General features: G+C 42.1%; 2 protein-coding genes across 2 annotated transcripts; both read right to left on the bottom strand.

The window, feature by feature from the left end:
• Positions 1-5,863: 5,863 nt before the first annotated feature.
• On the bottom strand, positions 5,864-11,055 carry cdkn1bb (cyclin dependent kinase inhibitor 1Bb). Its single transcript, XM_063196670.1, has 3 exons — positions 8,877-11,055; positions 8,470-8,596; positions 5,864-7,481 (listed from the first exon to the last, which is right to left on the bottom strand). The coding sequence occupies exons 1-2, from the start codon at positions 9,331-9,333 to the stop codon at positions 8,478-8,480; spliced, it is 576 nt and encodes a 191-aa protein (XP_063052740.1). The 5' UTR covers positions 9,334-11,055; the 3' UTR covers positions 5,864-7,481; positions 8,470-8,477.
• Positions 11,056-11,152: 97 nt separating this feature from the next.
• Positions 11,153-21,251, bottom strand: yars2 (tyrosyl-tRNA synthetase 2, mitochondrial). Its single transcript, XM_063196669.1, has 5 exons — positions 20,323-21,251; positions 20,010-20,177; positions 19,629-19,784; positions 15,958-16,128; positions 11,153-11,605 (listed from the first exon to the last, which is right to left on the bottom strand). The coding sequence occupies exons 1-5, from the start codon at positions 21,111-21,113 to the stop codon at positions 11,446-11,448; spliced, it is 1,446 nt and encodes a 481-aa protein (XP_063052739.1). The 5' UTR covers positions 21,114-21,251; the 3' UTR covers positions 11,153-11,445.
• Between the last annotated feature and the right edge of the window lie 1,777 nt (positions 21,252-23,028).

Raw genomic sequence — 23,028 nt, 5'->3', positions numbered from 1 at the left:
CCTCAAGAAGCCCAATACATCTGGAAGCCATCACTGCAGTCACAAGCCGTCATTGGAGATGACAGCTCTGCCGGCCCCGCCCCCCGTCACTGGAAATGACAGCTCTGCCGGCCCGCCCCCGCTCCAGCACGTCAGTGAGGCAAATGCACCCACTAGATGATATGCTGAAGCGTCACCTGAGCCACATCGCATCCTGACCTGTGCAGCCACAGAGCACAGCACAGCAGGCAGCAGGTAGCAGCAGAGGAGACCGGTGTTGAGGATGGGGCTGGGGCTGGGGCTGGGGCTGGGGCTGGGGCGGGCGGAGAGGGCTGGGGCTGGGGCTGGGGCTGGGGCTGGAGGAAAGGGCTGGGGCTGGGGAGAGGGGAGAGGGGCTGGGGCTGGGGCTGGGATGCTATATGGGGCTGGGGCTGGGGCTGGGAAGTTATATGGGGATGGGGCTGTTGTGCCGTGCGGCACTGTGCCATGATGCGTTGAGCTGATCTGAGCTGCTCTACACGGCGCTGTTAGAGGAGCTTGTCTACACGCCGCTGCGAGAGGACCGTGTCTTCCTGCACTTTTATCTGTGTGCAGCACGTGCAGATTTGCAGGTGATAACTGATGAAAGGCCTTTGACCAGCTGCAGGTGCGCTCCGCTAATGAGGTGGCCCATCATCCCCAAAACAACACGCCTGTCATGCTGCACTCAGGCACCAGAGAAATGCTGTGCGGTGCATGTGTTGTGTGTGTGTGTGTGTGTGTGTGTGCCTCTCTGCAGGTTCGCTGGGCAGACACATACCACCACACAGTCACACTATGACTAGCCTGTACACGGTGACGACCCATCAGCCTTCACAAGAAATTTGGGTATGTGTGTGTGTGTGTGTGGCTTTCAGCAGAATGGCCGGTGCATTCGTTGTTAATACCGTAGGTGCCATCTTCTGCTTTTTTCTTCAGAGAATGGACTTCTAAAGAAAGGAAGACGTGTCAGGGGATCTTCTCATGACGTGCGTTGTGGTCGGAGGAGGAAACATGTGGAGGAACTGTAAGGCTTTCTATTAGCTGCACGCGTTGCTATTTACAGGAAAAGGGGTAACCTACTGCGGCCGACTTTACAGTAAATTCTCAATTTCTGACAAGACAGTTTGAGGAAATATGTGCTTCATTGCAGTACGGCCGGCCTGGCTGCATCTACTGTGACTATGGTCAAGAGGGAGTGGGGACAACACACTGAGTAACACCCATGTCCTTCTGGTACACATTTGTCTTGGTGGCTGTGTTCGTCACAAGATAGAGCAAAATAGAGATGCATTATTGCACCCCAGCCTAGCTATAGCTAATGAGACAATGAGCAGGAAGGAGTGGGGACAACACACTGAATAAATGTATTTAACTGTATATATAAATGTGTATCGTAATGTATATAATTTAATCATGTATACGGAATAATGCCCTGCTGCCAGCCACTTGTGTTGGTGTCAGAGTTCGTCACAAGATAGAACAAAGAAGGACTTCATTGTAGTACGCCCTGGCTGCATCTATGGTGACGATGGTCAGACAGGAGAGGGAACAACACACTGAATAAAAACAATGTCTTGAATTTTTTTCTATTGGTGGTAGTGATTTTCACCAAATACAGGAAAATAGAGGTGTATTAATATTGCATGATCTGGCTGCATCTACTGTGGCTATGGTTAGACGCTATTCCAAACTTCTGTGCTAAACTCTGTTAAATAGATTTTCGACAATAAAGCACACTTGACTTGACTTGAAAATTTCTCTTCTGTAGAGACAATAAAGACTAATCTTATTTTAAGAGATTTAGCCTATTATAGCATCCCAGTCTAGCTATAGCTGCTGTGACGAGGGTCAGACAGGAGAGGGAACAACACACTGAATAAAAACATTTTCTTGCTGCTAACCATTTGTATTGGGGTCAGAGTTAGTGAAAGAATGGCAAGGGCCGCTGAGTTAATGATCACATGACCCTGAGCACAGACCGGAAACTCACAAAAACAACAACACCGACCGACCTACCTCATTCCTGAAAGACTTATGCAAACTCTGTTTCCTTCTTGGGGCATATTTGACATCTGTTTGTGTGTGTGTGTACAACAGGCAGGGAGGGTTGTTCCACTTCTGCCACAGAGCTTTTGTGGAACAGTGTGACCCAGTCAATTTAAGACTGTTCAAGACCGTGTGACTGAACAAAAAAAAGAGGTATGGGTATAAAATAATAATAAAAACAGTATGGGTATAAAAATATTTTTGAAATACCTTTTTCTAGCTTCAATCACTTAGAACACATAGCACAGAAAATAAATAAATAAATAATTGAATAATAATAATAAAAAAAATAATATTAATAATATATATATTTTTTGTAAAGCTGTATGTCTGGGTTATGTGTCTAATTTAGATACAAGGGCAGTCCAGGGTGACTCCCAGACCATTCCATTAGAGAACCCGGAGTCCACACGCCTCCCCCATCACCCATGAGCACAGGGGCGACGCTAGACATAAGCAGAGAATGCAGAGTGCTTAGGGCACCTATCTGTGCTAGGGGCACCAACCACTTTGCCCCCAAAATTGGAGCCTCTGAAATTGAGATTGACTAAAAAATGTCACGAAAAAAAATATTGCATATTACATTACAAAACACATATCTATTAGTTAGTAGATTGTTGTTGTTATTATTGTTATTTAATTATGAGGGGGGCCTCCTGATCAGTTATCCTTAGGGCCTCGGAAACCTGCATGAGCGAGCACAGCACACCGGCAGTGCAGGGGTGACTTCTGCCATGTCTCCCAGGGGGGGCTTTATAAGGGGCTGCCCATTAGGGGCCACAGGCCGGGGGGGTGAGGAGGACGAGTGGGGGCGGGGTGTATGGATAAGGGGGTCACACATGCACCCAAACACACTCCTCTCTCTCTCTCTCTCCACTTTTTCGAGACGGACTTCTGGCACTTTGGCCTCTTGTGTGTTTGGAGCTGGGTGGAGACCTGTAGACGGGGCCCTTTGTCTGTGGTGGAGGCCCAGACACAACACTGCACTGCTGCAGAGACACACAATGGGGCACGGCACAAAGCCACACACACAGGAACAATACACACACACACACACACACACACACACACACACACACACAGGAACAATACACACATCGCTGAGAAGCGAGGGGAGTGGAGCAACCAGAGGGGAGAGAGAGCGCTCTCTGAGGTCACACACCTGCACCCTAAAGAGCCGTCAAAGGCACTTCACAGGTGTCTTCACATTGCAGGTGTCTTCCTGTGTTGTTGGAGGCTTTTTTTAGGTGAAGGTGAGGAATCGTAAACCATCGCAAAGTTATATTACTCAAAATGATTTTTAAATGTCTGACATGAGACATCCTTTTTCATACTGTAGCAGATCTCTCTAGAAATGTCTTTCCAGGTACTTGTCAGTTCCTACATTCACACTTAATGGTGATTCCGCTTTGTTAACATTCATTTCAAAACTGAAAGAAAGTCAATGTCAAGGAGTAAATGACTAACCATCAGTCATTATAGACTCATTAACCCTTTACCACAGGCAATTAACTTGCATCTCTGATATAACCATCAAAATAAGAAACTATAACGTCACAATCTAACCATATCTTTGTCACACTTTATAAAACACTTTAGAGACTTACATTTAGACTCAGACCGTGATTTAAGCTACATCAGTTACACACCGTTTCACCAGCGCATTACAATTGAGGGCCTACACATTACAACAGACCTGTGTGCCTTTTGAATAGCCAGGATGTCAGAGTTTTAAAACTAAATGCTGACCAATAAATACCCAATATCCCCAGGCAGGGCAGGGCAGGCTGGCATTATCCTGAAGCCATATGTTGCTGTCTGTGCATTCACCAAAACCTGGAGGAGATAAGGAATTGGTCTTGACCTACTTTGGAGCAAAGGGGCAATAATTATATAGCAAGCTATTTGGTTCACTCTGGTAACAGTAGACGTTTTTCTAATTTGCAAAAAAAGAAAAAGAAAAAAAAACCCCAAAAACAACAACAAAAAAACACAATGTCGAACCTTCACAGACCAGCTGTAAGGCCTGCAATGAAAGGAGAGCAGTGGAGCACAAGTCTACCATGTATCACAATGTGTGTGTGTGTGTGTGTGTGTGTGTGTGTGTGTGTGTGTGTGTGTGTGTGTGTGTGTGTGTGTGTGTGTATTATTTTAAACTTACAAAGTGAACTTTTGGTTTCATGAAAAATAAAACACACAAAGTCATGCCTTGTGAACTAGATGATTTTTATTTAGAAAGTGTTCATGTTTGTCCATAGCAATGGAAATGTGGAAAGCTGTGTATATTTCATACATTATATATTACATTAAAGAAATATCTGGCAGTAGGCCTACACTCCGGCAGTAGGCCTATTTAATGGCAAATAGAAAATTACCCAACAAATGTCATCTCTAATCGACCCATTTTAAAAATCAGACAATGTGACGAAAGCTTTCTAGGCCTATTTGAAGATCAAAATAGCACACACACACACACCACACACACACACCTGATACATTCCATGCAGTGATCATAACCAGCAGTAAATAAGTAAGATACATTAAATTAAGCAGGTAAATATTACTACAATGTATTTAAGACACATTGTGTTATTTTATAAGGCCCTAGATTGGGAAAAGAAAAAGCTGTGGAAAAGGTCTGATTTTCACACACACACACACACATCCTCCATCAAACTCAAGAGGACGCGAGAAAAGCATCCACCTGTAAAATATCTGTACTATTTCAAATATATAACGGTCAAGTATTTTGAACATTTCTTCCTATTTTGGATTATTTATGCATTTCTCAAAGCCGTATCTACAGCACAGTGTGCTATATAGTTATTTAGCCCAAGTTCTTCCTGGTGAAATTTAAGCTAATTGGACTGTATAGACCTACTCACCAGATTTGTTCACCCTTCGTGTGTAATATTCTTCAGAGAACAGGATGGAATCAAGGTTTGTTACTTTGTATCCTATTCTCCAGAAGAAGCGTTATCTCTGCAGTTCTTTTCTCACCCCATCAGTAGGCTACTGTTGCACTTTACGGTCATCTAGAACTGAACTTAGACCAGCAGCATATGACACGCAGACACACCTCACGCAGCATGTCTTGCAGAAAAAAATGGAGGAGTCAGACGTTTCTCACTATTATTCATTCTCAACGGCAAAATGCGAGCAAAACTACTGTAAAAGGACAGAGTGCTGTTTTAGCGGCATTTGGCTGCCTCATTTCAAATCTCCCGTCACTGCACTCCATTGGTTGTAGAATGTAGCGTGCTCCAGCTGGAGGATGTGATTGGACACATTCAACGTCAGTCAGAATGGATGTTTTCATACAACTGAAAGGTTTCATCATCCGTGGTTTTCGACGGAGACGTTACTTTTCTGCAACTCTTAAACATATTCTATCATTTTCCCGGCGAGTGCAACGTGTAGCCTACATTAGCACGTAACTCCCAGAATGTTGCGCAAATCATTTTGCCACACTTTGAAGGCAGTTGGGCACAACGCGTGTAGGAATTCACTCGACAGAAAGAAATCACATGAACTGCGTCCGTCAGCAAAAGGGCACCAAAACAAAACGCAGTGTTCCACAGAGGAGCGCAACACAAATAATTTCCATGGTGTCAGGAAGTTTGGCCATATTCATTGGTGAATATGGTAGCTGTATGGGGCACTGATTTAAAATAAATTAATAATAATAAAAACATGACATTTTTTTCATAATTTAACTCTTTTAATTGATTGCAGCATATTTTAATACCACACATTACAAAATGCACATATCAAATATTTTGTCAGGCTCAGTTTGCAACCGTATGCAATTGTTTAAAAAAAAAAGAAAAGAAAAAAAAAAACCTACAAAAAAATAGCATTTACAAAAAAATAATGACTCAATGCCACTTTGGATAACCATAATCAAAACCCATTTTATCTAAAAGCTCGACATAAATAAGTTAGTTTAATTTCTCAGTGTTTTTACAAAGTTATGTACACAGGTACACTTCAATGTTTACACAAATACACAGGCAGTGTTTTAATATAAGATGAACATAATTTTTGATAAATACAGTTAACTTGCAAAAAAATAAAAATAAATTCCACTTTATGAAATAAAGACACTGCAGAGGGAGGCACACATCTCAATTATCTGCCTTGTTATAGCAGAGAGGACACGCCCATTTCCAATAGAGACATCAGCTGGAGGAAGTAGTGCGCATCACCAGCAAGGCTAATTGGTGTAACGATGATGATGACATCACAAGCCTAATTGGTGTAACGATGATGATGACATCACAAGCCTAATTGGTGTAACGATGATGATGACCAAGTCTACTGGAGGTCTGTGGGGCACAGGACCTCCAATAACACACACAGACTAGCAGTCATATTAAGTAGAGGTAGAAGTACTTTTACAAATGTAATTACAACACTTATAGTATGACATTACAAAGTTGAAACCATGTAATATCACTAGTATTGTAATTACATCTGTAAGAGTACTTCTACTTCTTCTTTATACGACTCTGTATAATAGACATGATGAGAACACCAGCGTCCACTCCAGTCACCTCTACCAGTTAATACTGTTAAGACTATGGATTCATTTATCTATTTATTTTGACCTTGACTCTCTTGTCAAACTCTATTCAAACCACCAGAGCAAGATGATGAAGCTACATGCTTACTGAGAAAAAAAATGGTTTAAAACCATGTTGAATGTGTGACAGTGTACAAATAATTATAAGGCCTTAAATTCACTGAACAAATTGTACAACACACACAGGGCCATCACATCATAATATGCGCAGGGTCAACCTGCATTGGATTAGAAGGCCATTCTGTACCATCAGCTACCTGAACAATTATATAAGATGCACATAGGCATAATAAGTCATATTGCTGATCTGAGAATTTATATTTCAATAAATAATGTAAATAATAGTCACGTGGTTACATTATGGCCATCAAAGTGTGGTTTATATGGGGCACCGTCTTGGTGAGGAAAAATAATAGGGGGGAAAAAGAAAACAGCATTTTGGAAACACGTAGGAAAAACTACACTGCAATTCTTCAAGTCAAATCAAAAATTCACACCTTTTACCATAAAGGATTCTGTTCTCGTCATAATACATATTATGTGCTACATATGAAGGAAATATATACACAGGTAGTAAGAATGAGCAACAAAGGAAGTGAAACCCAATCGCTCACTGCTACATAGACTGCTGTAGAGGCAGTTTATTTTGTATTGAGTGCCAGAAGTTAGTGTTTGTGTCAGTGCTTGAACAGGGTCCCCATCCATAGGAGAGGAGAGTCGATATGTTTTGTCTTTCTTTCTTCCTTCTTCTTCGTCCAATCCTTTTTGCCTTTCTCTCTCTCGCAGATCCTCTTTGATTAGCCAAGCACTGAGGTTTTCATCACTGGGTGTGTGTCTCTGTCTTCAGTTTCTGGTTGGAACATTAACAAACACAATAAAAGTTAGATCACTGGAGTGGAGTGATGCTCATTGAAAAGAACAGGCAAGCAAACTTTAAAAGCAGAAGGGCATCTATTAGGAGTAGACGACATGGGAGCCAGCTGTTATATTACAAGGTGATTGGTGACACTTGAACAATGCGGGGTAATTGAACAGTTAAAGGTCTCCTCTCAGTCTGTCTCATTTACATTATGTAGACATCCCTTTACTTTGTTTCAACTGGCCAACCCTCTCATTTCACATGATTTAACTTGACTTTGACGATCCAACTTAACACCGCTTGCAATGAGCGCTATGCGCCTCTGAATGAATAGCCTACAAGCTCCAGAGCGTAGTAAAATAAACCAGGAAACCAGACCCTCGTTGAGGGTGCATTTGCTGACGTGTTACTTCACGGTTGTTCTGTCGACGCATGTTTTTCTTAAGTTGATCGCAAATCTAAGCTCGGTGGAGTAACGTGGTTGTAGTAGAAAATGTGCCGCGCGTGTGAATTTCATTTAACCCCTTAAAAGCAGGGCAGTTGCAACTTTGTAGCATTCCAAACTATAGAAGCCGCTCGCTTTTACCAACGAGGACCTCGAAGCCATTTGATTTGGGGGTGGACGCGTTTTCAAGGCTTTAGACGCGACTTGGATTTTTAACGATCAAAACCGACGATAAGGTTGTTTTGATGCAACAGCTTAATGCAAGTTTTGCAAAGCAGCGCAACCCCAATATATCATCGACCAATGCAAAGCAATGTAGATATGGATCACATATTGACAACAGGTAGCCGTATAGTCCTCCCGTGTAGTAGCTTACTCCACATTTCTCGCCCAAACCAGGGCTCTGAAGAACACAGCAATGGTTCGTGTGCCTTCAGTTCAAAGCACTTGTGCACCGTCACCACCATGTATCGTTATTATCAGTTCTGTGTTTACTGTTCAGTTCATTTTTGATGGATGCTCTGGGCAGCTTACCGTCATGATCACGTTTGAGTTTGGGGACTGGTCTTCCTGGGTGTGTGTTCTACAGCTTGTGTCAGACCTGAACAACGAGAAACGTCATCCAGACTGGTGTGTGACCTTTTATTCTGAGACGACGAATCTAAACAAAGAGTAAAGCCTGTCATTAACATAGGTAATAAACTCAGCAGCAAACTGGCTAATTTGTCAACCAAATGCAGATAGAAACACGCGTTGTGTTGAACGGCAGTGAAGTTGCAACTTGAATAACTATGATGAACTGTTGCAATGTAAACATGGTTCTACTACGCTCAGATTCCGGTGAGTGATGTCAAAAACAGCAAAATATCAGAATGTGAAACATGCTCTTGCTGCTCAGTTCGAGACCAACACCTTGGTCCAAAATCAATCATTATTCTTACCATGGCACGCTGGTCTTTTCCGCTGCCCAATACATTGGTCTCTAATATCCATCTGAGTTTCAGACTTCTCCTCTTTCTCTTCAGCATGTTTGCAGGGTGCCACACCACAGTTATGGTTCCCATTCAAATCCACATTTGTATTCCCTGAGGGGCAGCTGTCCGTAACGTTAACATTAATATTCGCTCGTAGCGAGCTGTAAAATAGCGGACTGTCATCCACAGGCTCCCAACAATATCTCCCATTCGGAATGGGTTTATGACTGGAAAAGTCAAAATTCCACTTCGCCGAAGCCGCCTCTTCCATTTCGTGCAAACGTCCCTTTAAATCCTTCTTTAACTCTTCATGATCCACCGGGCCGAAAAGACTTCTGCAAGCAGTGGACTTCGGGTTATCCGATAACCGAGCATCCATCCGTTCCAGAGTCGGACTCCCATTTGAAAGGCGAACATTGGACATTTTTCCTTCTTCAGAAAAATAGATACTTGGCGATTATTTAACCTCAACTCCTGGTCGCGCAAGTCCTGGTTCAACACGCTCCAAAACAGAAATAAAATACGTTATCATCCACAGCGTATGCATGCCATGCAAAGACCCAGATGGATTGCAATAACGCCCAACGTGGAAACACCAGAAGTAGTAATCTCCACGGATCATCAAAACAAAGTGCAGTTGCAAGAGCCACTCCTGTCAATTTCGTGTCGTAGTAAGAGAGGAGGAAAATAACAGACAAGCCCTTTCAGCCCAATATGGCGATTGAAGGAAGGCTTACTGGAGAGAAAATGATTGACGTGGCCATTTAAACACAGAGATCTTCTCATTGGCTGGTTGGCTTGATTCGCAAGCGGTACATCCCGCCCATCTTTAAGGTGTTCCTTTGCACGAGCGTTTTGTAAGGGCATTTTGAATGGACGCTGCACACTTGGGACTATCACACTGTGAATGCAACTACGCCTTTACAACCATTCAACGAAAGCAAATACATTTATAGAACTTAACAGAAACACAACTTCAATGAAGGAGCATAGCTGCATTTGCTTGGCGCAATTCTGAGTTTCATTTTACACAAACACTGCCACAATTAAACACACAATGTCTTTTATTCTGCCATAGCAGAAATGTGTCATTATTACAGGGCAATAACCATTTTTTTCAAAGTGGGAAGTGGTTCTAAAAAATCGCTCAAATGTGTACACTATGCTGTCAAATGTCCACCTTAATACCCAACCCTATTTTGGAAAATAAACTGAATGAGCTGCAGCCACAACCAAGTGCTTCGAAGTGTTTTGTTTATGCTTCATAACACAGGGCTGCCGGCTATAGTCCCTCAAATGTAGGCCAAGCTGTTCCAAAAAGAACAAAGTTATGATTTCCAATGCAGCACAATGCTTAAAATGTCAAATGAAGCACAGTGTCCAAAAGACTCAATGCGATCAGTGCCAGAGTACTTACAAAAGTTTGGTATAGACTTTATACCTGTTTATTCATGCAGTTCACTTTGAGAACATTCCTTTGCACATTTACTTCCAGAAAACTTGACATGTAACTACACAATACTTGTTTAGCGCTTTTGAATGACAAACATGGTCAACTGATTTTTACATACAGCCAAATAATGTGCTTCAGGAGCACTGTAGCCTTTTATTTATGTATTTTAAGTGTGGGGTTTATTTGTGATTTGGCATTATTTGCTTTCATCCCAGTGATTTCATTGCACCAACTGACTTTCAATAACTGTCAAATATAAGGTGCACCCAATGAAGTACATTTGTAGTTTTTACTGCACATACTTGCACATACTTACTGCTGGACTTTGTGAAAGTCTCATGTTGACAGACAGACTAAAGGTCAGAAGCAGCGTGTATTTTTTTTTTTTTAAAAAAAGTAACTCTGTAGGACAATAGGGAATAGGACAAATGATATTCCTTAACTGAAATTGAAACTGTACTATCAAGTTTCATGTTTATTTTTTGTCACTTTTGTCTCTGATTGTAAACAACTTGTGTTCCTGTTTTAAGGTCTTCAGTCCTGTCCTCAACTGGCGCTCACTTGGGGCAGGGAAAAGTACTTGACAATTGATTAAACAAAATCAACCATGAAATGTAACGAAAATGTTAAAACTTAAATATAGAGCCGAACTTGTTTTTGTGTCTAAAATATTCCTGAAAAAATGACCAGTTTGCTCCAAGTGTTTTCCCTCCAAAAATCTCATGACAAACTTTTGTGCGCCATTGGAAGGCGTTTAGTGACTCCTGCTGGTAGAAAGTAAAACAGCAGCAATATTCTGCTCTGTCAAAGGACAAAGCAATTTATTTCTTGTCAGATGCACTGAAACCACATCTTACCTGTACAACAGTGAGAAGAGCTAATGTGATCCCAGTCATAAGCATACAATACACTTAAACACCTTAAACACAACGTCCTCCAGAGAGCTGTACAGCAAGTCTTACTTCATCATGTACACACAGAGTCAGAAGAGGGAGGCCGGTGGCTGCTGCTTTTACCTCAGGCATTTGAGGAGGGAAACGGCCACTGTTTGTCCAAAGCTGAGGAGAGTAAGTGCGTTTGGTTTCAAAGGTTTATCCACTTCAGGATGTAGAAGTTCTTCTTGCCCACGCGGATGAGTGAGAGCCCGTTGGCCAGGATATGTTGTCCGGGTGTCAGCACCTGCTCGGGGTTGGAGGCTCGCTGCTGGTTAATCCACACACCTCCATCTCTTATCATGCTGTATCTGCACATGAGCAAAACACAAGAACCAAACAACAGTTAAGCCGACCTAACTGGACTGTAATTATCAAGAAACGACAGCAAAAATCCATTCAGTACATCATCATTTAAGAAGCAATTATTTGTTTCAGAAGCTTTATGTAACATTTTTTTTATTTTACAAGGTACACTTTGCTCTATACTCTCACCCAAAGCTGTCTACTTAAAGTCATAACTCATAGTCAGCTGTCTACTTTACAGTCATAACTCGTAACTATAAATTTGAAAGGTGTCATGGAAGAGCAACACCTCGGCGTACATTTACAGTCGTTTGAAAGCTAAGGTTGCGATGCATATCTGCACGTTCCACACGTCATGCATACATAGAGTATGCACAGAGCAACCTATGCACTACGCAACCTATACAAGCACAGAGCAACCTATGCACTACGCAACCTATACAAGCACAGAGCAACCTATGCACTACGCAACCTATGCAAGCACAGAGCAACCTATGCACTATACATCCTATTAGGGATGCAAATTATTGATTAATTCATTAATCATTAGTAGATAGCCTTATTGATCGACTTACACAGAAATCTCAATGTTTCTCAGAAAAAAACGACTAAATCTAAAACTTTTAACAAAAAATTGAGATAAAATACCAAATTTAAATTAATTCCATTTCAATTCTTTAATCAAAGGTGATTTAAGTACTCCCACTATTCACACCCCTCTTCACATACATTCTTCACATGCCCATTTCACCTGGGTCTCTTGTCAGTTGAATTGTCGATTAATTGTGATTAATGTTTTTTTAATCGATTAACGCATTGAAGTTGATTAATCATTTGCATCCCTACATCCTATTGAAGCACAGAGCAACCTATGCACTATACAACAGCTTATGCACTATACAGCCTGTATGCACACAGCAGCCTATGCACTATACATCCTACACATGCACAGAGCAGCCTACTGTATGCACATGTGTAGGAGAGCTGGCAGGAAGTGGTGATATGGTAAGAGTCTCAACCTCATCACCAAAACATACAGCCTACACTTTACTCATCTGCTACAAACTAAGAATATAACGGTACAACTCTCCCCATGCAGAATGAAAACACAGTGCATATGATGGTCTAATTCCACACAAATATACAGTTTTCAAGGTCATTCTAGCCAACTACAACACTTCCAGTCATTCATTGCTCTTTGCTGTTTGCCTGCTCTTAGTGAAATCGAGCCCCATCCCCCACCTGACCCACAAAGAGCTGCAAGGCTGAGGAGGCCCCAGCATGTTTGGTAGAAACTTTGCATGCATTACACCCAGTGACCCCCATCCTCATAGACGTAGAGGTCACATTATACCCAGTGACCCCCATCCTCATAGACAGACACAGAGGTCATGTGTAGTGATATGCATTGCATTGGTCATATTAAAAAGTGCGTAAACAGATTTATCATCTTAATTTACTATTTTTGTAACTAGGACTGCCTCCCAGCCAGGACACCATTGGAACTTTTAATCTCAATGGGTCTTTTTTTCCTGGTAAAAAAGATAAATAAAAGAAAGTGTGTAGTAGATAAGCAAAAGAAAGTGTGAGAAGATAAATATTGTGTTCGTGTTGATGGTCTACGCGCTGTCAAAACAACACAGGAGTCTTTGCAGGAGAAAAGTGGAAACCTGCCAAACTGGCCGAGTGTGTCTCCTGACACGAAGCGGACACCTCTGGGGTATTCCTTAGTGAAAGTAGAGACGCCAACACAAGCCCTGCAGCTAGGATCAACTTTGCAAACAATACAGCTTTTCTTAAGAAAAGCCAGAGAATCCTTTGACAAGTTTGTAGAATGTCACATTCCCTCTCCCCTTGTTATTTAGTTTGAGCATTTAAGTTATCCTCAACAATAACAGACAAATAGGTTGACATGTTACAGTGTGCTTCATGACACATTGTGAAGACCCTTAAGTGCCTCCCTTCATAGTAAAACTAACTCAACTGACCAACAGACGTCTAGTACCCTGGCTCCACTACCCATGGTGCAACACTACACAATACTACACTAACCTTGGCATGGTGTACTCTCTGGTACGCCACACATTAGCAGTTGTTTACCTCCTCTTTTGTAGGCCTCTCTTATCTTAGATAACAGCACGTGTTAAATGGAGTAAAGCGTTATGCAATAGCTTGTAGTTTTATGTAAGATCATGCAATATGACTGGACCTCTGGGGAAGGGGGGGGGGGGTATGATAAGGGCTAGTGTACAGGGCAAGTACACTGCAGACAAGGAATATTAAATGTTACCATCAGATTTCTTAATTGCATACAACCATTGTATAAGTTATATATTTTTCTTAGAGAGATATGCTCACATGCTTTACGCATGTTTGAATGACCCTTCACTCTATCACAAATGAAATCTATTGGAATATGCATTGATCTTGTCAGCATCCGATGTTGTACAGTATGTTTTGTGGGTGCGTGGGCACACCTTGGTGACTGCTGCTAGCTAGCTGTGCTGTGCTGTGCTGTGCTGTGTTGAGTGGTTTTGGGTTAGCAGCCGTGCATGTGGTACTGTAAAGTAAAGGAAGGCCTCTAGATAGTGTCTACTTCAGAGTCCTTGCGCACAAGCCTTCAGCAATACAGGTGCAGGTGTGAGGCAGGAAAAAAAGCAAACGCTCCAAATATATAAAAGAAGAAAAAAGAACAGTAAGCAGTGTGCGGCATGTTCTGAACCTTCATAGTTGAAGGCCTCTTTAGCTTGAATAGAGATTCTCAATTTTTTGGGCCAGGAAGGAACCTCTGATGGAGCGGAACATTTTGCCAAGGAGCTCTTCATGAATCACACTCCATATTATAGTTACCACAACTATGAATTGATGCAGTTGTATCCCCTCTGCTAGTAAAACACTGAACAGCACACAAGTCCCACTTTCAGGGTTTAGCCCTGTTTTTATATATCTATTTATGTATTTATTTGTTTATTTACTCTCTTCTATATCATTGTTTGAAGCACTTGTTTGTATGTCATGGTCTGTTTTTGTTGTCCTTGTTCTGTTTTGTTACGGTCCTCTGTCACTGTAATCAGTAAGCTTTTATTGTGACTGATGTCAGTACTGTGTTGTCTGAGTACCCTTTTGCTACTATTATCTGCAACGAAATCTACCTTCCGGTATAAATAAACTCACCTTACCTTACCTTTTATATGAATTATGAATATTAAAATAAAAAATGAATATCCAAAAAGCTATATTCTACAATTATATTTCGCCCCCCTCTAAAGTTAGGCTATAACATGATTAACATCTTACGACAGTATAATTAGTTCTTCAGTCTTTGCAGAGATAATTTGACATAAAGGTTGAAATGAGTTGTAATAAAGTAGTAATAGAGTAGCATTAGAGGAGAGTACCCCTGCTGACACACTAGCCAAAGTCCTGATGCTAATGCTAATTTAGGCAGTGTCAGGTGGTATGTGCTAAGCTATGCTAATGCTAATAATGTCCATCTATGTACTAAGCACACTGAGAAGAAAAGGATATGTACATTCATGTGTTATACTTGGAAATACTGCAAATATGTGAAAATCGAAAAAGGGTGGACTTAAACTATTAAGTTATATGCTATGCAGCTTTGGGATGTAAACACAGGACTGTCTAAACTAACTCAATAGCAACCTCTAGTGGTTCTGAAAATAACCCAATAAACTAAACAAGATATTGACATCAGCTGAGATAATGAATGAATACACATCTGTTTTGTAACTGGTTACCAAAAAAGGATGTTATTTATTACCATGTCAGAATGCTACATTAGAACAATGTATGTGTGAGTGAGTGCATGTCTTGTATTATACAATAGTTAGATCCGGTCGAGTTATTTCACAAATTGTGATTGGACAAGAGGCGTTCTACACGTCACTAGGAGTGAGGGTATCCTCCAACACTCTATGAATGACTCTTCACATCTAATAATCACTCCGCGACCAAAGATACAAAGTAACCGTAACCAACGTGGTGCGCGTTGCGCAGCAACCAAAGACAATAACTGGAACTATTTTTCCAGAGCGGAGGAACAAGCAAATAAACAATCAAATAAAGTAATTAAAATAATTTAACATTTCTTTCAATGAACTAATTGTGTTAGCAAAGGAACTATTGTATAAAAGCAATATAACACTTGTGGTCGTGAGGTTGTTTTGGGACACCCTCACGGGTGTAATTACCTACGGCACTCAGCCTGCGGCTTCGTGCCTGCGGCGAATCACACCCGTGAGGGTGTCCCAGAACAACCTCACTCCCACTCGTGTCATATTGCTTAATCAGTATGTTAGTTTTTCTTCTGCACGTGTGTGTGTGTGTGTGTACTCACCCCCTGGCCCCGTCTGGGATGGCGTCTATGCAGCGGCAGGCGTCGAGGACCGTAGTGCCGGGTTCGATCAGCTGTTCCATAAAGGGGGCCTCTCTGAACAGCTCCTGCAGCTCCTCATCACTCATCTGCTCCAGAGCCCTCAGGTTGCTGTGGTACAGGGCATCCGTACACCTGCAATACAACACAATACAATACAACACATTACAATACAATACATTACTTTGTTACAGAGCATCCGTACACCTGCAGAAACATCACATTACATTACATTACATACAGGGCATCCGTACACCTATAGCCAAAACATGGCATTACATTACATTACATTACATTAGGGTCCAAGACGTGCAAAATGACATTGGCATTCAGTGTAACGGATACCTTCTGCTGACTGTAACTGTAAAAAACATAACTTTTTATTTATTTATTTTCCAGTGAATTCATGAAGGCCTCGGCTGTCATCCATTCAATTGAAACAATTTAAAAATCATGTTTTATTACAGTTACAGTCAGCAGAAGGTATCCGTTACACTGAATGACAATGACATTTTGCATGTCTTTGACCCATTAGTACAGGGCATCCGTACATCTGGTGAAATATGAAATACATTACATTACATACAGGGCATCCGTGCACCTGCAGAAGAGAATTACAATACATTACAGGGCATCCGTACACCTGCAATGCAATAAATTACAGTACATTGCTACAATGCATCAGTACACCTGCACAACACATTACATTACATTACATTACATTACATTGGTACAGGGCATCAGTACACCTGCACAACACATTACATTACATTACATTGGCACAGGGCATCCGTACACCTGCAGAACACATTACATTACATTACATTGGTACAGGGCATCAGTACACCTGCACAACACATTACATTACATTACATTGGCACAGGGCATCCGTACACCTGCAGAACACATTACATTACATTACATTGGTACAGGGCATCCGTACACCTGTAGCCGAAACATCACATTACATTACATTACATTACATTGGTACAGGGCATCTGTACACCTGCACAACACATTACATTACATTTGGTACAGGGCATTCATACACCTGCAGAAGACATGCAGGGAGGAATAGCTACAATACAATATGTAGAAAACAAGCTGGACTTCTTCAGACAGACTGGGCCAAGGATGACTGGAGCACACAGGATACGCTTTTCTGTCATTTTATTGTGTCCCCCCAACAGGACTTGACACTGACACCTGCCTACCTAAAATTTGGCTGTGGCTTGTAACAATTTCAGTCTCACTAGCCACTTTGACAGGTTACTTATTCTTTGGAGTGACAAATCACAGTAGTTTCACCAACTGTTTTTATTCAAATGCAAGAATATTCCAAAGAAAAAAAAAAGACTCTGGCTAGTAGAATGGGTACTTGGGCTGGTGACTTGGGAAAACGACTAGCCACAGTGGCCAGTGAGCAAAGAAGTTAACGTCAAGCCTTGCCCCCCAATATAATAACAGAAAAGCGTATCCTGTGTGCTCCAGTCATCCTTGGTCCAGTCTGTCTGAAGAAGACCAGCTTGTTTTCAAATGTCTACAGTCCTGAATTGTGAGCACCCTTAAGGCTAGAGCGCAAATTACCTCCTTCCACAATACAACATGTATTTATATAGCGCAGTATCACAACTATGAAGTTATCTGTGATAAAGGCCATCTGTACACCTGTAGAAGACATGCAGGGATGAAGAACTACACCAAGCCTGGCTATGAGTTATTGCTAAATCCTTCTTTGATGAAGGAAGATACCACACACTTTACTGATGACAGATTTATTCAAGCAAATAACCATTCGGCTACTGTGGCCTTTCAAGTCCTTTGCTTACATAAATATTGGTATCACCGGAAAACAGTGTGCAGTATATTTATATCCCCGAAACGCGGAGCGTCGGGGATGTAATGGTTTTGCGTGCGCCGCCGCCGCGTCCGCGTCCGCGTCCGCGTCCGCGTCCGCCGCCGCGTCCGCCGCGTAAGGTCTTTCGTGTTAACGCGATAACTTTTGAACGGATGTTTGGATTTGTCCCAGATTTTTTGGGTGAATGCTCTAGGGCAGGTTCATGAACTGATTCGAGTTTGGAGGTCAACACTTTCAAGATGGCTGAATTCAAGATGGCCGAATTTTTGTTTGGTCCATAACTTCTGACCGGGTGGATGGATTTGTCCCAGATTTGGTGTGTGAATGCTCTAGGGTAGGTTCATGAACTGCTTCGAGTTGGGAGGTCAACACTTTCAAGATGGATGAATTCAAGATGGCCGAATTTTTGTTTGGTCCATAACTTCTTACCGGGTGGATTTGTCCCAGATTTGGTGTGTAAATGCTCTAGGGTAGGTTCATGAACTGATTCGAGTTTGGAGGTCAACACTTTCAAGATGGCTGAATTCAAGATGGCCGAATTATTCTTTGGCCCATAACTACTGACCGGGTGGATGGATTTGCCCCAGATTTTGTGTGTGAATGCTGTAGGGTAGGTTCATGAACTGATTCGAGTTTGGAAGACAACACTTTCAAAATGGCGGAATTTTCATTTGGCCCATAACTTCTGACTGGGTGGATTGATTTGCCCGGTAGCACCTTATTTTATGGTTCACCATTTCAGTGAATCTACCATATTAGGTACAGTGTAATAACCAATGTAACAATATTTAATACCATGTAATACTAGTGTAATACCAGTGTAACAATATGCAATATCAGGTACAGTGTAATAACGAGTGTAACAGTATGCAATACCATGTAATATAGTGTAATACCAGTGTAAAAATATGCAATACCATGTAATACCAGTTACACACAAACACATGATGTAAGTAAAAAAAATTACATTGTATTAAATATTGTTACACTGGTTATTACACTGTACCTAATGTGGTATATCCACTGAACCATTAAAACAGTATTACCATTTGCCCCATTTTTGCTTCATTTTCACAATAGTCGTTTGGTTTTAAGCCTATGCACGTCATGTCACGTCTGTATGTATCATATACGTTTACGAAATGGTGGACGGTAGTGGTAGGAATGATGGGGGACTGGAAGCGTCGCGTTTCGGGGATATACCTTAAGCAGTCGAAGGCGACTGCACAGGCAGTCTAGTTCTTCTTTGAACAAATGTGTATCCAGCTGCCTGCGCCTCCAAAGTTATCCCCGGTGTGTGTTTGTTCTCTTTCAGTCTATTCACTCGCCGTCTCCTATGGAAGGTGTGCATGTTGCAGTGGTGCGTTTACCTTTTAGCACTCTCCAGTGGTGTGTTTACCTTATAGCACTATCCAGTGGTGTGTTTACCTTATAGCACTATTCAGTGGAGTGTTGATCTTATAGCACTCTCCAGGTGTGTTGCAGTGGTATGTTTACCTTTTAGCACCATCCAGGTGTGTTGCAGTGGTGTGTTTACCTGTTTGCACTCTCCAGGTGTGTTGCAGTGGTGTGTTTACCCTTTAGCACCATCCAGGTGTGTTGCAGTGGTGTGTTTACCTGTTTGCACTCTCCAGGTGTGTTGCAGTGGTGTGTTTACCCTTTAGCACCATCCAGGTGTGTTGCAGTGGTGTGTTTACCTGTTTGCACTCTCCAGGTGTGTTGCAGTGGTGTGTTTACCTGTTTGCACTCTCCAGGTGTGTTGCAGTGGTGTGTTTACCTTTTTGCACTCTCCAGGCCTTCTTTCCCATGCACCAGTTTGGTGACCTCTGCTGCCAGGCGTTTCTGCGCAGCTCGTTTCCCAGGGTCCTGCTGGTGAAGCTCCATCACCTTGTCCACCTCCGCCAGCGGAAGAAAGGTGAAAAGCTTCAGATATCTGCCACACAGGAAACAAAGAAAGACATGGTCAGTAACACAATATCTACCGGTAGCAGTCACAAAGTTGACCCACAACACTTAATGTAAGTTATGGCTTAACCAGCAGCTTATTATACAGGCTGCTCTGCATACCTGGGGAAAGCAGATATCCACATACCGTTCCATAGTGCAGATATCCACATACCTTTCCATAGTGCTATCCGGTTGCCAGATATCCACATACCTTTCCATAGTGCTATCAGGTTGTCTGAGGAAGTACTGATAGAGATCAAATGGCGATGTCCGGTCTCTGTTTAACCACACAGCGTTTCCGGCACTCTTCCCTAGCTTGTCACCCATGGATGTCGTTACAAGGGGAACAGTCAGGCCGTACACTTCTTCTTTGGTCGTCCTACATAATACAAACATGGGGAAAGATACAAATAGTTTTGCAAACATGTGACAGACTGTGATGGCATTATGACCAGTAATCAATTGTTGGTCGGGTTATAGTCTCGCAATTCTAGTGTCAAGCAACCAAATTACATTGCAATTACTTGTGTATGAAGTCATGCCCAGACATCAAGTTTCCCAGTTGGTCTGTTCCTCCTAGTTGAATTTTACAATTACAGGTCTGGTGTAGTTGGTAAAAGTCGTACGCTTGAAAAAGCTGATAGGAGAACTCTGTGAAACTCATGCCTTCAGAGCTCTTGAGTCGTGTCTGTACACTGTGTCGGCTCAGCATAGTTCCCATTCGGAAGTGTCTGCCGATGTCTGACAGAAACGCAACTGCATTCCAGTCTTTGTACCACTTGGCATTGTTCAGGACGGATATTGTGCCCAGTTTCTTTGCGTTTGTGCAAAAGTAAAGTTCGTGGTTGGTAAACACTCGGTGCAAGCTCTCTCTGATGCCATCTTCGTTCTTCTTGAGGACATCTGGAGCTATCGCCTGTCTCTCAGTGGTCTTCCCACTCGGGTCCCCAATCTGAGCTGTAGCCCCACCGATAAGAGCGACGACATTGTGTCCGGCATTTCTGAAATGAAGGAGTCCGATAATTGCGAGTAAATTCCCCACATGTAGGCTGTCGGCAGTGGGGTCAAATCCGCAGTAAATAGTCTGCGATTCCGACTGGAGGAGCTGAGGGAGCTGGACCTGCCCAGCGCCGTCGGGGAAGCAGTCCTTCAAGATACCACGGCTGTAAAGTGATGCAAGTAGCCCGCTGTTACAGGTACCTGAGCGGTGAATATTCGCACGCTGTGAAAAAGACGAGTTGTTTTTAACTTTTAAGAAGGATGAAGAGCAGAGTTTCCAGACATGAGGGCAACACCGTGTGATGGGCGCCGCCATGTTGGATAACCAAACTCTCTGACGTTTCTCCACGTGACTTCACTCTTCACACAAAACAGCGCCCTCTCTTGTAAAGAAGTAGCAGTGCCTTACCAAAGTAAAGTTAGTCGTTTGTTTGATCATCATCAGTGATCGCCCATATGCAACATTTCATGAGCAACTGCACTTGATTATTTGTCAGAGTGCAGCCCTATTTAGTGTTCCATGTTAAATAAACTGTCTTTACAGGTTCATCCAGACTCAATAATGTACTTTACACGTAAAACCACCAGGTGGTGCTGCTATGTCTGAGGTAGGCCTATGATTCAGGGATTTCAGTGCAACTTATCTTGTCAAACTAACTTCAATTGATAGGCCATCTGGAAAGAATGCTACCTAACCCTGCAATGCAATGTGGTGTAAAATGTAAAGGAAATGTGAAAACATTTCCTGCATGTTCATGACCTTTCTATGCCAAACCACAAAAATATACATTCCCTTGTCAGGGCCTGATATAAGCAAATGCATTTTATGGCCAAAACTATTTGCAAAGTGAATGTGCCGTGCTGTTTGAAAGACAGAATACCACTCACTTGGTAGGTTTTGAACATTTTATTTTGAAATCCAGTTAGGGTCAGATTATTCATCATGGTTATGACTAGACATTACAGTCGCCAAACATTTTTCCCATAATGTTATCAAACCATTGCTATACATGAACATAACACTAAATGTGCAGCAGTTCCAACATAATAACACTAGTTAGAAAAACCACGCAACCTGACAGGGAGTATAAAGAAATCATGTGGGTTAGGGGATCATTCAGGAAAAAAATAAAAGACTGACTACAAGTCAGCATGAATTCATCGCAGGTAAAACAGTATACCTCAATGTGACCTGAGCTAGTGCAGACTAGGGAAGACTGTCGTATACACTCCCTGATATCAATTATAATCCCTTCCAACTTCTTAAAATATAGCTTTCTATTCTAACAACAAACTAACAGTTCCCTGGATATTGGCTCAATTCATGACCAACTGTTTTTCGTGTGTGTGCATGTTGCATTGGAAACTACAGCACGGGGAGCTGACAGCATTACATCTCATTGCAATAGGTGTGATGAATGTTGCATTATTATTCTAATGTTGTGACTCAACATTATGATTTTAAACATATACAATATCTATAGTTATACTACATATATATTTTTATTGATCTGAATCCATCCTTGTACCTTCTTACTGCAAAGGGCTGAGCGTTAAGGCACAGGTTGTGGTGACTCTCTCTCATCAGGTGGAGAGCGTCATGTGTACTGCATACTGTTGAAGCTTCTGATATTGTGTTTTCTTATAACAAGATGAGGACATTTCAATGACATGCAGCATTGGGGGAGACAAGTGATAAAATAGTTTAGCCTATTCAATACTCTACACAACCACATCTTTTGAATCCTTTAAAACAGGGACAAATGAAGAAGAGAGGGCTGTTTTTAGGCAGAGGGATCTGTAATAAAGCACCCAGAGAGAGATAGAGAGAGAGAGAGAGAGAGAGAGATATAGAGAGAGAGAGAGAGAGAGAGAGAGGGAGAGAGAGAGAGAGAGAGAGAGAGAGAGAGAGAGAGAGAGAGAGAGAGAGAGAGAGAGAGAGAGAGAGAGAGATTACCCAGATGGACTTGGCAGTTATGGTCAGTCCACAGTAATCTCAGTGGTAATATTTTCAGCATGAACCACCATCCCCTTTATCACGGATGATACCTGAGACCTGGGGCTGAGACAGAGGCCACCATGCACTGTGGAGAACCAGGCTGGCCACCATGCACTGTGGAGAACCAGGCTGGCCAAGACACCTCTTTAGATTCAAAAGGGTTCACTTGACAGGTACGTGTGTGTGTGTGTGTGTGTGTGTGTGTGTGTGTGTGTGTGTGTGTGTGTGTGTG

This window comes from Engraulis encrasicolus, chromosome 4 (genome assembly GCF_034702125.1).
Source record: "Engraulis encrasicolus isolate BLACKSEA-1 chromosome 4, IST_EnEncr_1.0, whole genome shotgun sequence".
NCBI lineage: Eukaryota > Metazoa > Chordata > Actinopteri > Clupeiformes > Engraulidae > Engraulis > Engraulis encrasicolus.
This window is presented reverse-complemented; position numbering and strand designations above follow the sequence as displayed.